The sequence below is a fragment of the Tachysurus fulvidraco genome, chromosome 9 (assembly GCF_022655615.1).
Source record: "Tachysurus fulvidraco isolate hzauxx_2018 chromosome 9, HZAU_PFXX_2.0, whole genome shotgun sequence".
NCBI classification, from domain to species: domain Eukaryota; kingdom Metazoa; phylum Chordata; class Actinopteri; order Siluriformes; family Bagridae; genus Tachysurus; species Tachysurus fulvidraco.
The window spans coordinates 8,206,215-8,223,859 of NC_062526.1; the positions used below are offsets into that span (position 1 = coordinate 8,206,215).

Sequence of the window (17,645 nt, forward strand, 5' to 3'; positions counted from 1 at the left end):
TTTGAAAGGTGGAGACCAAGATATACTTTCCTTGAAGGACAGGGATGTGAGGTCAAATAAACCAAAATGCATCAGAATCTATGCTTAATAAATGTATGCTTCTTAAATTCTAAACAATGATCTTGTTTGCTAATTGAAAAAAAAAAAAATTGAAAAAATCTGGTGTGATATAAAAACCCAGTTTGTGTGTTGCAAGACAGAACCTTGTCTCAGTAATGCTTTATATAAACGTCACACTCTCGCCATGTAATAAGCAGATTCTTTGTAAAGTTACTTGATGCAATCGTAATTAAATGACTTATTTAATTCAATTACTTATAAGTAGAATATTAAGAGAACAGTGATCAAAGATCATATGCAATCAAGCTGCATGTTGGTGTTGAGGTATAATTTCTGTAGGTCTATCAATGTTGGCTAGATCAATGTCTGGGGCTGCGATTGTGTATGTGAGTTCTAAGTCTTTGTCCTAATTATTGATTTCCACTGCCACTTTACAGTGACACACAAATATTAAAAGCAACTTAAAACTCAATGAAAGTGATTATTCATCATGTAGGAATGGTGCAGATAACTTGATATAGCACTTCCTCAAAGATCTAGGCACATCATTTGAACCTGAATAATGTTGATTCATGTAGGGTCAAAATAATTCTTGATAAATTTCAAATAAGCTAATAAGGAAGTACCTAATTTGTATTTAGGAGGGTGAGGAATGCAAGCCTGGACCTGCCAACAACTTCCAGGACATTAAGAGGTTCATTTAGATGAGCCAGTGTCTAGTTTAGCATCACTGAACATGATGTAGTCTCATGTTGGTCTTTGCTTCTGTTCACCACAGCTGTAAAGAGTGGTCTTTGGTGATTTAGTGCAGCATTCCTGTCAAACTAAACCGGATCAGATCTGACCATTCTTCTCTGACCTTTCTCATTAACGAGGCATTTTCACAGACAGATGTTTTTCGCACCATTCGTTGTCCAGAGACAATGACAATGCAATAACAAACAGTGGATACAAAATTCCATTTAATGATGCTGGTGAGTGTATATTGCCACTAAAACAAACCTTGGCTGTGCTGATCCATTGGACTCTGTGGTGGGCCCATGCCACTGTGCAGGGATCTCATCCCAACACCTTTGATCTGCCCATAGTGCATTTCGTCTCCCATGCCCTTCTCATGCATTCCTTCCATGGACTGAAAAGTGTTGGGAAAGAGAACGAATATAGATTTTCTTCTTATGTCTATTCAAAATTTAAATTTTGTCTATTCAAAATTCACCTGTGTAATCTGCCTACCTTGTGCATTGGATGCATGCCATCCTGAGAATAGTCTCCTGACCCCTGGCTCTGCATGCTGTGAGGTACACTGGGAGGTCCTGGGCTTGGGCCCATCACACTGTGGACAGAGCCTGGAGAGGGGCCTGGACCAGGACTGGGGCCTAAAATGGGCCCAGGGGAAAGGCCTGCACCAGGGGAGGGACCAGGGTGAGACATTCCAACTGAAGTATCAGTTGGAGTGGCCATTTGTCAGGCGTGAAGCTATGGACTGGAGAAAAATAATAGACATTAAAAGAAAGTTACCTGTTATTCACACATTAGTTATGCAACACACAGTTATAACAGCAAAAAAAAAAAATTGATGCTCTCCTGCCCACTCCCCACAATACAAGAACCAGAAACCTTGCAGGAAAAATCACTAAAATCTGTTCTAAAGTAAACTCTTTATCATACCTGACGCACATTACTGTTATTTGCACTAACATGCACTCTCTCAATGTATGTACATTACTGATCTGTCATATACTCTGTATTCCTTTTTAATACTCGTGCTGTCTATATAGTCTCACATTGTCTATATTTTCATATAGTCTGTCTTGTCTTGTCTGTTTTTGTCTTGTATAGTCCAAGCTAAATGTATAGTGTTATTTATGTCTGTACCTTTTGAGAGTCACCAACAGGTAGAAGCAAATTCCTTGTGTGGGTCAACACACTTGGATAATAAACCTGATTCTGATTCTGATTCTGCTTTAGCGTGTGCTTTAAAGTGGAATTGATGGTCATAAACAAAGTTATTTTAAATGATATCTCTTTTTTGTAAAACTGCCTTCACCCTACTCAGTCATTTCTGTCCTGTTTGGATTAATCTAATAGTGGCTAGGATATACACTGATCAGCCATATCATTAAACCCATTCACAAGTGAAGTCAATAGCATTATCTTGTTACAGTTGTCAAAAGTAACAGTCAGAACAGTCAGTTCTCAAAGTTGATGTGTCCAAGATGGCGATATGTCTGCATACTAGCAGGAGGTGAAGCGGCTGGTGCTATGGTGCAGTCAGAACAGCCTAGAGCTAAACACCCTCAAAACTGTGGAGACGAGAGTGGACTTTAGGAAAGACCCCTCAACACTACTCCCCCTCACAATATCCAACAGCCCTGTCTCATCTGTGGAGTCCTTCAAGTTTCTGGGCACTACCATTTCCCAAGACCTGAAATGGGAGTGCAACATAAACTCTATCATTAAAAAGGCCCAGCAGGGTATGTACTTTCTACATCGATCAAGGAAGTACGGTCTGCCACAGGAGCTGTTGATGCTGTTCTACACTGCAGTCCTTGAATCTGTCCTGTGCACATCCATCACCATCTGGTTTGGAGCAGCAACAAAACAGGACAGGAACAGACTGCAAGGCACAGTCAAAACAGCAGAAAAAACAAAAGAATAATTGGTGCTCCCCTGCCCACTCTCCAGGACTTGTACCATACAAGAACCAGAAACATCACCGGAAAAATCACTACTGACGCTTCGCACCCGGGATACAACCTTTCAGCTCCTCCCTTCTGACAGGTGCTACAGAGCTTTGTTTACCAAAACTGCCAGACACGGGAACAGTTTCTTTCCCCAGGCCCCTTATCACCCTGAATAACAACTCACCAATATTATATCTACAAGTACTGCATTATCAGAACTGTCAGTCATCACATCATCAGTATAGGTTACACACACTACCGCTGCTGAATATTGCACAATATTGTTATTTTCACTACCATGCACACTCACACTTTATGTACATAACTGATCAGTCATATATTCTGTATTCATATTTAATAATCATACTGTCTATTGTATCAAATCTGCATTGTCTTGTATAGTCTGTATTATCTTGTATAGTATAGTGTTATTTATGTCTGTACTTTTGAGAGTCACAAACAGCTGAAACCAAATTCCTTGTGTGTGTCAACACACTTGGCCAATAAACCTGATTCTGATTCTGATTTAAAGCAGGATAAAATGGGCAAGCGTAAGGCTAGGAGAGACTGGTCATGAGCACCCAAGGCTCATCGATGTGCATGGGGAATGAAGTCTAACCCATGTGGTCTGATCCTACACAAGAGCTAATGTAGCACTGTTGCTTCTTTGTCTTTGAGTGTAGATACTGTATAACGATATTATAATGACTTTATAGCATCTGTACGGATATGAGTTCCGAAAAATTTTGTAGCCGGGACCCGCTGAAATGCAAAATAAATCCTGCAGATTTATTTAAATAACATTATAAAACACAATAAATAATATTTCATCTATTTGTAAGATGTTAACATTATTTATGAGCTAAGTTACTGAGGTCTAGATTAAACCTACTGAATTCAAGTGAACAATCAAACTGGCCAAAAAATTTATGAATTTAATAATATTATTTGGTAGATTGAGGTCTAGAACTGTAACTAAATAGATACTACAGTACTTCTATAAGAGAGCCATTATGTCGAGGCTGTTATATCTAGATAAAGCATGAACAGGAGCTGACATTTCACACCTCTTTTGTGGAACAGCAATGTTAAGAAACACACCGGGGTTTAGGGTCGAATTGTATGGCATCGAATACAGTATATGATGTATAAACATCTGTTGTGTGCATTAATATGCAGCGTGTCTGACCTTTTTTTAACGTATAATATCCTTTTCATATCAAAGCTTATGCAAGGAAAATGAAACTGTATGTTTTCAGATAAGTAATTTTTGTTGCTGTTGTTTTGCTTTGACCAAAAAAAAACCCCAAAAAACACCTTAACGGAAACTTAGGGTAAAAAAAAGTAACCACATATAAACATAATACTTCTCCTTAAAACTAATTTCTATAACTCGGTAACTCTCTGTAGTAGAGAACTTGTTTTAGTAGCGAAAAGCTGTGTATTATTATGATTATTTTCGGACAGAGTTAATCATGGCTTCCCCTCCCCAGGCTCTGCTTCGTCTTTTAACGCCATTGCAGTTTGGTTAAATCTGGCAACAAAAAAGTTTCCAAAACGTTATCACTGTCTGTGAATAAATATATACACTTGTAAACAAAAACAGGCAAGTATTAAAATGTAACAACTGCTTTTATAGTCGATGTATAGTCCCTGCCAAAGTTGACACTGCTAGCTACATAGCTCAATATCCATTACCATTACCAGCATTAGCAACAAGCTAATGCTAGCAGTGTAGCAGGTTAGCTGCATCTGTACAGTCATGTTAGCATACAAGCTTCATAGCTTCATAGCTTCCTAAACAGAAAAAGAGCATAGAACCTATTTACCTTCCGAGAATCAAAATTCAATTGATCTAGTGCATTATTTCAGCTTCAGAAATATGAGTCTTATTAGTTCATAGCCTTCCTTCTTTTTTTTTTTTTTTTTTTTTTTTTTTTTTTTAATATATATTGTAGTTTTATTTTTTTATATGTTTCTATTTCTGATTTGGTAACAGAACAGGAAATACAGGTTACATCGCGCTGTGATTGGTCGAAATGCACATCAATCACACGGTTTGTGTATTTTGGGGCGGGATGTTATTCTCATGGACACATTCACTGCTCTGCTGAAAGTGCTGGAATTCACAGATGATAGAATGATGCAGGTCAATCAGAATCATTCTCTTCACTTTCTTATCCTGTTGTATACTGATGTTGTAGCTATTCCAAGGTGAATTGTACATAAACAAATTGTATGCAGTTGGCTGGATCTGTTGAACACAAATCAGTTGGAAAGAAGTTTATAATTCATATTACTAATATATCAGTATCCTAGGGACAATATTTACTTTTTTTTTCCTTTTACTTACTAACTTGTAAAATGAACCATAAATAAACCTCAAATAAATTCATAAAATGATGTAGGCCCATTGCATTAGTACATATATCCTACATGTGTCCTTTTAAAATGGCTTCCTTAGCATCACAATACAGACCTTAAGATGCCTTTTGATGAGCAAAAATAAACTGCAAACTTTTGTTTAGGTTTTAATGAATGGAAGTACATAACATTAATAACATTAAGCTTATATTCACAATTAATATGATAAACAAGATCATGCAATAAGAAATGATACATTTTAAATTATTATTACATATTACATATTTATAATGTCTTTTTTTTCACAATTTCACAACTCTTCCAAAAAAGAAAACATAAGCCTATATATATATATATATAAATACACATACATAAATACATGTGTGTGTATATATATATATATATATAATTTGTTATGTATTATTAAGTTATTCAATAAAAAATATATCCAGCAATGACTAAACACAAGCAATTAAATACTGTATGCATATAGAATAGAAGTATGTATGTATGTGTGTGTGTGTATATATATGCTTCTGTTTATAGCCATTTTTATACCATATGTAAGAGGTACAAAATGTATACTATCTTTGAAGGGACATGTCTCGGAATAAATCTTTGTGAAGGACCATGTTTTCACCACGCGGTGGCGACTCTATCTAACAAATCACCCTGGTGACAGCTTGCGTCTGTAGTGTCTGTAAATAGAGCAACAAATAAATTTGTAAATAGTATATTCGGATGAACTGCAAACATTTTGCTCATATTATTATAATTAGATATTATAATTATATTACTATTATCATAAAAAAAATGATACTATATTTTTTTCACCGAACCATACAGTAATCATATTAAAATAAAAAATGACGTCATGCAAAGTGCAGGAAAGCTTTAAGCTTTATCTTAAAACAAAATAACAATCATAAATAAGCCACAACACATCAGTTTGCTGACTAAGTATTTTTCCCCAGTAGTGTGTGTTTACTAATACACATTCCCAAAACATAATTTGCCTTGCAGATTTGTGTGTGTGTGTGTGTGTGTGTGTGTGTGTGTGTGTGTGTGTGTGTGTGTGTGTGTGTGTGTGTGTGTGTGTGTGTGTAAAGGACACCTGGCTGATGCTATCAGGTGAGATAGGCATGTTGTTGATTGCCAACCCAGAGTGTTGGAATGATAGATTATGCTTTTGGTCGTTTCTCCTCCTGAGTTTCTCATTCAGACCACAGGTTTATATTAATGGCTTAAATAAACGATGCTATGGCGATAGCATGCATAACACACACCGCAATGATGTAACACACAGACACAGGTACGCACGTACATACACGTACAGAGGAAGAGACAGATAGCCAGGAGGTTCAGGATTTTTTTAAATTACATTGAAATTACAACCCAGTATTAGCAAAGCAAATATCTGTTTATTATTGAGGTTTTATAATTATTATTTAGTTAAAAAATATTGACTAATAATTCTAAGACCTTGACTTGAATTGAGCAGATTGAATCCATAAAGCTTTACCAATTAGTCTATAAATAAATTAAACTCCTTGAGGTCTGTAAAATATTATTTGCAACATAAAATTAATTATTTGTAATTGTATTCTTATGAGATTATGAGTTTTATATTATTAATGTATATTATTGCTGAACAATACAATCAGACTAGTAAATTTGCTTGCGAAGCTGTTGAGATAAGGTGCTTAATTTGACCAAATAAAAGATAACTGCAAATGTGAGCTGCCCAAATACTTATTTAAGTAATGCTTCACCATTTACATATACATTAGTTATAGGTCTATAAGTAAATCACACAAGACTCTGTTTGGTCCTTTAACAGTGGAAGTTATAATGTCAAACGTTCAACATCAATAGTATCTTGTTAGTCTACACAATGTGAACTCAATGCACTGATTAGGATTTGAATAGCCTATAGGCAGATATACAAAGCACATGGTTTCCGTCCTGTCCGAACTTCCTTTCCTCAACAATCCTCTCCTTTCTTAGCATTTTCAGAAAGGATGTGTGCAATGAACCCTAATGTAAATGCAACCAAATAAAACCCCCTAATTAACCTTAGTGGTTGTTTTCACCACACGTAATGCATTGGCTTTGCTAGCGTTCATTTGATAGGGAAAATGACAGTGGTTGCAGAGTAAGTTTGCCTTAAAACCAATGCCTCTTCAGGTTTACTGCCATGAAATTATTCAAACATCAATCACACGCACATGCCAATAACAGATCTTTTAAGACGTAATAAAGAGCCACTGCAGCTAACCAAGAGCAAGTACAAATTACAGCAGAATATATCAAAGACAAAATTGTAGAGGAAGACATAATTAGAACTAGTAATAAATCATTATGAAAATCTAATCTATTAAGATAAAACTAAAATAATATTCTTAGTATTTATCACTAGTACTATTATTATTATTATTATTATTATTATTATTATTATTATTATTATTATTATTATTATTATTACTATTACTATTGATAATAATATTACTAGTAATTAAATCATTTTGAAAATCTAAAAATATACTAATATTCCTAGTATTTACCATCATAACTATAAACAACAACAATATTATTATTAATAATAATAATCATCACCATCATCATCATCATCATCATCATCATCATCATCATCATCATTGTTGTTGTTGTTGTTGATATCATAGTTGCATATGTTTTCCAAAAGTTTCTCTGTGCATTTTCTATACACAATACTGTAAAACTTCATCCCTTTAGAATCTCAGTGTTTCTCTTCAATCACAAGGTGTATGTTTGCTCAGCGGCTATGGCTATATTTAAGACAGATTCCCGTGACTTCCATATTTTGACTAATAGCCAGGTGTGAGCCAACAAAAGGCACGTTATATATAGTTTTACATGCGACGTCTGTCAATGGGCCTTGTTTGTTTTACACCACTGGCGCGGTTGATGCTGTGTGCCAGGTGGATAGCTTACTTTAATACGCCGTTTCACATTTAAATGAAGATAGAGACACACACAGGAATTGAAGGTAACTTCATTATAGGTCAGTCCTAACATTCTACCCCTAAGTATCTGATGGTGTGAGTAAAAAAAACAATCAGTTAAAAGATTGAGCCGCCTTAGAAGACCTATATATAATTTTAAATAACAGATGATGTGTAAATTAGTACAGGCTACTAACTTAGACCTAACTTGAATTGCAAATGTGGAAGTGACATCACAAACAGGACTGGCTTTGTTGTTTTGTCTTTGAAACAGTGGACCTGAAAAGGAAAAAGGCTTTCTTACACTTATAAAACAAGCTATATATTTCTTCTTTGTTCCAAAATGAAGAAACCAAAGACCCAAAGTCATTCAGTAAAATGAACTCCTGCATCTTTCCCACTGTCCACCTGCTCAAGCGGTCTCTAAAACATTCCTCTGTGGCCAATTATTTACCTTGGCCCCCTTTTTCATCTCACCTAGAAAGGTCAGTATTTATTATTTACTTTGTCCCCTTATGCCAAACTCATGAAAGAAGAAGCTGACTAGATTTATGCGCAGGTGTGGAACGCCATCTATCGCTTGACCCTCCACATCATCTCAATGGATGTCCAATTTGCAAAAGGCCACACTTTTAAACACAACCAGGAGAGTGGTGTCTGATGTAGAGCAAATCTTTTTCCAAGATGGCGCAGGATTCCAGCAGGGTCACAGGAGGGGCGGGGGCTGGGCAGCACCAGTGGTGTAGGGCTTTTTGTAGTCAGCTTTGTCGCAGGTGCTCTACCAGTCACTATTATCCCTCCAGGGTCTGCTCGTCTGCACAAGACTTGTATGACATCTGGTGGCTCGAGGCATATCATGGAGGCCTGGAAGGCTGTATGCACTAGTAAGACACATTAAAACGTGCTGTAAGGATCAGAGTTCATTGGGGTTGAAGATTAGAGAGGTTGTTGAGGTAAAGTTTGCATTGACAAGAAAGAAAAGCAAGCCAAGCAAAAATACTTATATTATTTCATTTCAGCTAAGACGTGTTGTCAAATGATGTCCTTATTTTCTTTTAAATTGAGGAGGATGCGTATACTTTTTTACTCCCCATGTATAAGGGCATGTGCATCTGGCAATACAAGAGCACAATGTGTTTTAAACTTGTCACACTGAATGCTTGCGGCTCGTGTTGTGTGATGTCAGCAGAATACCTGCCCACCACCAAGGAGCCACCAGCATCTGGGAGCTGTTAAAGCTACTTTATCTTCTTTCCATCAGTCTTCAATAGACCCGCTCTGTGTGTGTGTGTGTTTGTGTGCGCTCTTCAATTTTGCGTGTAAAGCAATCTCTCTCTCTCTCTCTCTCTCTCTCTCTCTCTCTCTCTCTCTCTCTCTCTCTCTCTCTCTCTCTCTCTCTCTCTCTCTCTCCTTCTCTTTCTCTCTCTCCCCAATTATATGTCTTTAATTGTCTTTAATTATGTCGCACACAGACACCCACTCAGAAATGTTCATTTGTTATTTATTACATTTTTTATTTTATGTGAATAATCTGAAAATATAAAAAAATTGCTCATAAAAAATTTGTCAATATAATGATTCAAATAAAATGTGGAAAAGTAACATATTAAATATTATTTTTATGCTAAAATATGAATCAGTAATTATACATTTTAAAATAGGTAATAATAAAAAAATATTGAAAATAAAAATAAAATGAAAAATGTAAAGATTGATTCTTGATTTGTTTTTCAATAATAATAATAATAATAATAATAATAATAATAATAATAATAATAATAATAATAATAATATTTAAAAATATTAAAGTATACACTTGATGGGGTTATAGTTAGAGTATATGTACTGTAGTGATTAAATGATGGCTGCATTGTAGAACTTAATAAAGTAGGATTTAATAATAATAAACTAGTAATTAATTGTAAGGCTGAGTCAAAGAACACAGACATGGCACAGTGCCATTCTGGTCAAACTCTTGCAATCTGATCTAGCCCCCGGGCTCCTGTCATTTTAGATATAACAACCTCGAGTGTTTGTTCCTTTGAGAATTCAGTTGCCATTGTCCAGTAAAACTACATAGCACATACAGTACACATACACGTACTTATTCCTTCCTCTCCCTTCTCGGCTAAACCACTCCACGCTTTGTTTTGTTGAGCACAAAGGCAGCTCGGTGTGGCTGCTATTCAGTTCTGATTCCTCTGCACACACACCTCATCTCACACCATCCCACACTCTTTGTCTGAAGTAGATGAATCCTGCTTGTTTTCTTTTTCCTCTTTTTTTAGTAAGGAAGGATTCAGCAGGAGATTTTTCTCCATCCCCCAACCTCATGGAACCCAGATGTGTATGTAACATTTTACGTGTTTGATATCGTGTGACAACTTGTCGCTAATAAAGACGGCATCGGGGTGACTGAATAGCGTTTGGATTGCAGCCTGAGTAAATAATTACATTGCATGTAACAGCTAGCAAATAACAAGGGCATCCTTCATCAAGGCACTCGATGAGCTTTGAACATGAATAACAAGCATAGCCATGGTGACATATGAGGACAACTTTATTAAAAGTGTTAAGGATTCATTTAATAGGTATGCTTACTTTAGACCTTTGCTGTCCAAAATGATACATATACAGTATATATATAAACCCCATGTCATTCTTATGCACAAAAAACAACGTGTCAGTGCATGATAAACTACACCATTTTTTTTCTTAAAGATTTAGGTTTGGGATTCTGACGAATTCCTGTATGAAACGCTGGAAAGAGCACACACTACAAGATTTTGCTGTCAAGTGTTATGACATTACGAGTTCATTACGATTACATCAGCTCATCTGCGCTGGCAAAAAGAGAATACTTCCCACCTGCACCCATGAATCAGACAAAAAAGGCTTATCTTGGGCCATTGTCTCAGCATTGTGGTCAGTTTCACATCACTAAATCACATGCAGGACTGGAATGAAACTGCCTGATGAACAACGTTTCCAGGGCAAAGAGCTTCGATTTAAAATGATCTGCCCCTCAGCAGACAGCACCGGTAAAAGTTGACACCTGGAATCAATGAAACTGCATTCTCCCAGTTGCACTATGAAAAAAAACCTTTTTTTTGGCACAAACACATTCATATACCCTCCATCATACATGCAAAGGAGAGCCTGTATTTAAAAAGTCCATGTTTTACATGTTGTAAGTTTGACTAGCAAAGGCAAAAAAGGAGAAGATCTCACATTCTGATATCACATATTGGCTTAATGCTGAAAAAGAAACACATGACTAAATGCTCATGGGCTACAGAAGATGATAAATTGGAGCTTCATTTAGTTTTTATGTTTTCATTTTCTAGAAAAGCGAGTTGGTTTTGGCTCAGAGGAATGACTCAGCTAAATGGAAGAATTTGTGTTATCGAGAGGGTTTGCTTTTGCAGTTCAAACAAGGAGTCATGAATTATAAGCTAGCTAGTGGCAACCTGTCCACACTTCACATAAGGAGAGGTGTGTTCTGTCCTGCTAAAACAACACTCTGGAAACAAATCTGACACAGCCGGAAGAGTGACAGATGTGCGTGATTTGGCATCCTCAATGCAACACGGAGATATGTTGATACTTTTCCTCCCACGCTTCGTTCTGTGATTGACACACCTGAAAAACGTTCACACCTTCTTCTTAATTTGTTGAGCAAAAACTGCAACATTTTGAAAATGCACCTGTGTAGGACAATGCTGTTACTTTTGGTTGCAGTGTCTTGCAAACTTTTCGGTTACCTAAATAAACAAAAGATATGGACGTTTATATTAAGCACCATGTAGCGTGTGCTATGGATCCAATGCTGTTAAGAGGGGGAAAAAAAAACTTCATAAAAGGTGTGCATGTATGTTGTGCAAACAAAAGAAAATCTTTTAGGATGAATAACTGTTCCACACGGTGATATGATATGCCAGTTTGTTCTATTTAGCCACACATTTAGATAAAAAGGTTTACGTGGGGGAGGTGGGGTGGGGTGAAATGGGATGGCCAAAGAAAGAAGAAATGTCATCTAATCATCGAAGAATACAGAATAATTAGAAAGACTAAAACTACAAGTCATTCAAGATGCATTTGGGTTTTTTTTTAAGCTTTCATAACCTTGTTTGTCCTTTTGGGGGGAAAAAACCTTCACGGTTTCATGTACATGAGAGTTTCTCTCCAAATCAAACTCTTTTCAATAACTATTAACATATAAATGAACAATAACAGCCCTTAAAGTGTTCAAAGTCAAAACATTTGTGCCCCTTGTTCACATTTATTGTAAATTCACAGTCGAAAAAGAAAGACACTATAAATCGTGCACATCGTAAACGAGGCCGATACTTCCTTCCTCTCACATTCCCAAACAGCAATTTCTCTTTGTCAGGCGCATATCATGTGTCCAAAATCCAAACAAATCTCTTATGAATGCCTATTTGAGGACTTCAGTTCTGTACAAGTCTCGACTCCACCTGTTAGACGTGCGCCACTGGACATGCTTTCTCTGATCGTCTGATAACAAGAGATCTATATTACACAGGTGTTTGATAGAGCTTAGCCTGACTGTGCACTGTCAAGTCACACTCATTAATCACCACACCGGAGTCAAACCCATTACTTTTACTTCCCATCCCCGTTTACAAGCTATTACAGGCCACAGTTCTAGAGTTGCTCTGACTTGCAACTCTCCATTTGATGATTCAAGTAACCCATGTCGCAATGTTGTATTTTACTTCTTCTGTTTGACTTTTTTTCCACAAGGTGCTGAAAGGCTTGCACACACTCATACCCTGTTTGCATTGATCATATAATTCTCAGTGTCAAACCTTGATCAGTCTCTCATCACTTACTGGAAAAGGATCTTCAGATTTGGCCCTTAATTGGCTTGGTGTAGGATAAGGGGAAGTCCATGCCTTGATAAAAACTTCTTTTTTGCTGACTGACGGAAATTAGCTGTGGTTTGAGCTCATGGTAAACATTATTGTGTCTGATTCCTTTAACTTGAAGGATCTCTTTCATAAAATGCTTGAAATAACATAACAAGACCCCTGGAGTTTCCCAAGCACCCACATCTTATTTAATACCTGTATCTTTGCTGTAATCATTAACATTTGGTTCACTCTGAGTTCAACTCTTGCTGGATGGTTATTAAGTGTGGGCTATGAAAGCGGTCTGGTTTTCAGTAAAACCACAGGAGAAGTGCTGGCTAAATTGTTTTGGTTAGCATGCCCAAGAGGAATCTTGGTGCAATTGGGACACTTTCATTTCAACGTGGACCGAAATAAGATGCCTCCTCTAAAATTGCAAATGAGCACATTCTCTTGAGAAGTTGCATTAAGATACAGAGTACAGTGCTGACAACGTGGGTGAATTAAAGAGTCTTCAGCTTGCCACTGAAGTGGGGGTGGAACATACTGTACTGTATATGCGAGAACCGAAAATCGCAAACGGAACTCTATCCAAGAGCGCTTAGACAGGCGCCATTTTCCCCAAACAGCGATTAGAAGTTCTATCAAATATCAACACTAACCTTAAGTGCATTTCTGGCTTTAAAAAAAAGCCTCGCTATTGTGCGCCTTCTCACTGAAACTCATGAAACGTGATATTTTATATGAAGAATCTCTTGGGTGAAAGGAAGTAACAATTAAACTTTGGCATGGTAACCATTAGACAATTTAAGAACATGCCCCAACTTTTTACCTTTATGCACTGTAAACTTGACCTACTGTAAATCCCTCATTTTGTGATCAGCAGGAAAGATCTGTCATGGATTTTAAAAGAGAATATAGCACAAATTTGTAAAAATCAAACCGATTGTGTAACATTCACCACTTTTGAATAAAGCACTGTCTAAACAAACCTGCCCAGATAGAGAAGTTCAGTAATCCAACCAGGTCCACTCACTTCCCAGATAATTACTGGCTGCAGTCTTTGCAAATCCTAAAATACGGACCTGTGACTAATGTCGGAATTTAGCAAGAAATCAGCTCTGGTTTCAAAAGGCTTTATTGGAATAAAGCATGATGCCCGCCACAGCCCTCCCCGCTCCACCACCCAACCCTCGGCTTATGATAAATTGCACCAGGCTAAGAGGCTGGGTTGGGCTTTCCCCTGCTTGTCTTCCACTATTAGTTTAGTGTTAGTGCTAATGAAAAGTGTCAGAGAAGCATGTAACAAGGCTTTTCAGTCCATTGTAAAAGAGATAAGCTAACATTAAGACAAGAATGATCAAGCTGGTTTAGTGGTAGTTTGTTTCTCAGCTGGCTTTCTACTTTAAAAATGTTGTTCAGCGTAAACACATGAGTGGAATTTTAGCCTGAGGTGAAAATGTGACAAGAGGTTGTGTAATATCTTTTTTCTTTCTTTCTTTTTTTTTTTAGAAAAATATATTCAAACAAATAATAGTATCTAGTAGAACCAGTGACATGCTTTAACATACTTCAGTTTACATAATATAATCTTAAATTTGTTGTTACTACAGTAGAATTAGGCGTTTTTGCGAGGTTTGTTTTTTAAATTGTCAATAAACCGTGTGATCGGTTAAACAAGTTGACAAAGCAAAGAGTGATGATGCACAAGCCTGTGTGGAAAATTTCTGGATTCTGCGAATTGCCAAAACATGTTGGTTTTTCTCAGAAATTTCTAAATATATTTTGAAAAAAAAAAAAAAACACATTTTCCAGTTTTGTAAAACATGTCAACAAATAGCCGAGCGTGTATACAAAACAGAAATGACCATCTTGACCATTTTTTTATTTTAAATTGTTATTTTATTTTAATATTGTTATATTCATTTCTGAATTTCTTTTTGATTTAAAGTCGTTCATTTTGGTTTTAGTTTAATATTTTTTTTTTCTTTGTTGTTATCATCATTTTTTGCATGTTAACAATGTAGCCTTAAATGCTATTGTGGAATTGTCTGGAGAATTTTAAAACATTTCAAAACAAAACCATACATCACTTACATACTCTTAATATAAAATCACCACTACTTATGTAAACAGTTTAGTGAGAAAAGTCCTGGGAAAAAAAAAATCCACAATAATACTCAGTCCCCTTAGACTTGTATTTACACATACACATAGAGCAGGCTGAATACACTCCATGTCCCAGTTCTGTGTTTGATGTTAAATACAGATTTCTGCTAAAAAGAAACGGTACTCTTCAACACAGCTGTTTTGTAAACAAATGCTACCTGTATTTTCCAAGATAACACTTATTAATCTTGTTTAATAGATAAACTGTAACAGATAACCGAATAAATTGCATAATCATTTTGACCACACACATTTGACTGATTTTTTTTTTCTGGTGAGAATTTAAAAAAAACAACATATATAGTGCAATATTAAATTTTAAAAACCAGAAACAGTTACTATAAATGATTAAACCTCAATCTGATGGATTGTAGAAGAAGTGAAAAAAATTAAACGTTGAATGTCTTTATACAATTTCTCTTTATATATTTTCAGTTTGAAAAGAAAAAAACCTTTCTACTCCCCCCTTAGGTAAACACATACAGTATATAAAGGTTTCATAATGTTGTTAAATAAGCCTCAGCACAGCTTGATGTCATTGAGGATTTAATAGCCCATTTCCAGTGCAGATATAAACTCTAGTATCCCTTAATAATTCCCCGGAGTGTAAAGCGCAGTTGAGGAATGAGAACACGCACTATCAGTCTGAAAGTACTTTAGCACGTGTATCCCATTCATGACAAATGAGCTGTTAACATTTTTATACCATCTATCCAGGACCAGCAATTCTCACTCCATTACCGAAACCATACACTGTAATGCATATGTGTATATCTGATAGTAATATTTTTGCAGAATTGAATTAATTATGAATAATAGAGTTGCAGGGATGGATAATAGGTGACATTTTCCTCCATAGATTTTATTGAGACCTTCAAAGCACTTGGTACAAATCTCAGATATCTCTTCTTCTTTCATGAAGCCAATGACTACACGCTATACATCAATACAGTGTGCTCCTGTGCTTTTGAGTTATATTTCAGTTTAAAGCATCCAATTAAATCCAACAGTGTAGAAAAAAAACCCATCAACAATCATGGCAAGTAATCATCTGCTGAGATTTCATGCTACACAATGTAGTCAGCGCTATAGCTATCCGTACACATCGATGACTTGAGCCTCAAAGACTCATATAAATCAGGTGTTTATTTTGCTTCCTAACATAACATGAAATTGATCTAATCTTAAAAAAATGTATGTTGAAGTCATTTCACTAATTTGCCAATGTTAACTGATATTTTATATTTTTTATTTAGTTAGCCGGATTTCTTTGCTAATGCATGACTAAGACAAGCATCAATTTCTGGAATTAAATTAAACAGCTAAGCAGCAAGTGACATTTTTTGTAGCTAATAGTAAATATTGCTTATTTATATATATATATTACTACATATTCACTATTGAGATAAATTACTTCTGATGAACTAATTTAGCTAATCTTACATAACTATGTAATGATAATTGTCAGTTAATTCCATTTTAATCCTTCTAATCTTTAATACCTGAGTACATTTACCTGAGTAGCAAATTTCTGATTCCTATTTGATTCCATTGTTGACTTTCACTTTTCACCAAGTAACACTTTGACACAGTCTCTATACTTACACGTAAAAGTACACTTTCCCACGTAGACTTTTTCTGTACGTTTTCCAACCCTGTCGATTTGTAACTATTTAGCTATGAATATTACTCAGAATATTGAAAGGTTTCTAAATATTTTCTTGTGCACACTTTTCTTACAACAAGTTATATTGAAAAGAGCATACACAAAATATTCCTGTCTTAAATCTAAGCCACATTTGCGCTTACCATGACAACTGTCAACACTGTATTATCAAGCATCAACATCTACAAACATCATTTTAGCATACAAGCATGCTGTAAATGCTACTGACCCAGAGACGGGGCAGAAGATACAAAACTGTGTCTAAATCTTCAAAGCCTGTCAAACCATTAATCAGCACCTCCATGTACATTGCATTCAAACAATTTTACAGAACCCCACAAGATTAGAGTTCATGTATCGGCCATGGACTCTGGTTATAGAAAGTCGTCCTGAGATTTTCTTCTGTGTATAATTGGTCATTTGCCTTACTGAAAAAGCCCCTTGGTGTATCTAGGCCAGCAGTGGAGCATGGCAAAATATTCTGAGATACAGGTGTTGAGGAATTTTAAAGAGGTACCCCAGCTGGTTGTTGATCAAACACAAGATTTGGACCATACAGGGATTTTTAAATTGTATGTTAGACACAATGAATATATTTATGCTTCCATTAACCTGATGGAGGCATTTTGAAGTTTAGCTGTGTATAACCAGGGACAATCACTTCAAACGTTGACACTGTTTAGGTCTGGTGAAAGCATAATGTCTTTATCACGAGTTGCTCAGATTACAGAAGAGCAAAACTTTCTCTCACAGCCATGCAGCAAGCATTTATATGGGTGCCAACAAGTTATGCGTGATAGCGAAACACAGTCATCTGGACGTTTTATAACAGCAGTTCTCAACC

The 17,645-nt window shown here is 36.0% G+C and overlaps 1 protein-coding gene across 3 annotated transcripts in view; it reads right to left on the reverse strand.

Annotated features, from left to right (window-relative positions):
- The window catches only part of smarca2 (SWI/SNF related, matrix associated, actin dependent regulator of chromatin, subfamily a, member 2), a 39,361-nt gene extending 34,641 nt beyond the window's left edge, over positions 1-4,720 (reverse strand). For 2 of the 3 annotated variants that reach the window (XM_047818169.1, XM_027138282.2), the window contains exons 1-3: positions 4,574-4,720; positions 1,294-1,543; positions 1,063-1,192 (exon numbers count right to left, since the gene is read on the reverse strand). In XM_047818169.1, the coding sequence (XP_047674125.1) occupies positions 1,063-1,192; positions 1,294-1,521 (358 nt within the window). In that variant the 5' untranslated portion in view covers positions 1,522-1,543; positions 4,574-4,720. Of the gene's footprint in view, positions 1-1,062; positions 1,193-1,293; positions 1,544-1,935; positions 2,089-4,573 lie in introns of those variants that run through there. The other variant, XM_027138283.2, reaches the window with a different exon arrangement.
- Positions 4,721-17,645: the final 12,925 nt, after the last annotated feature.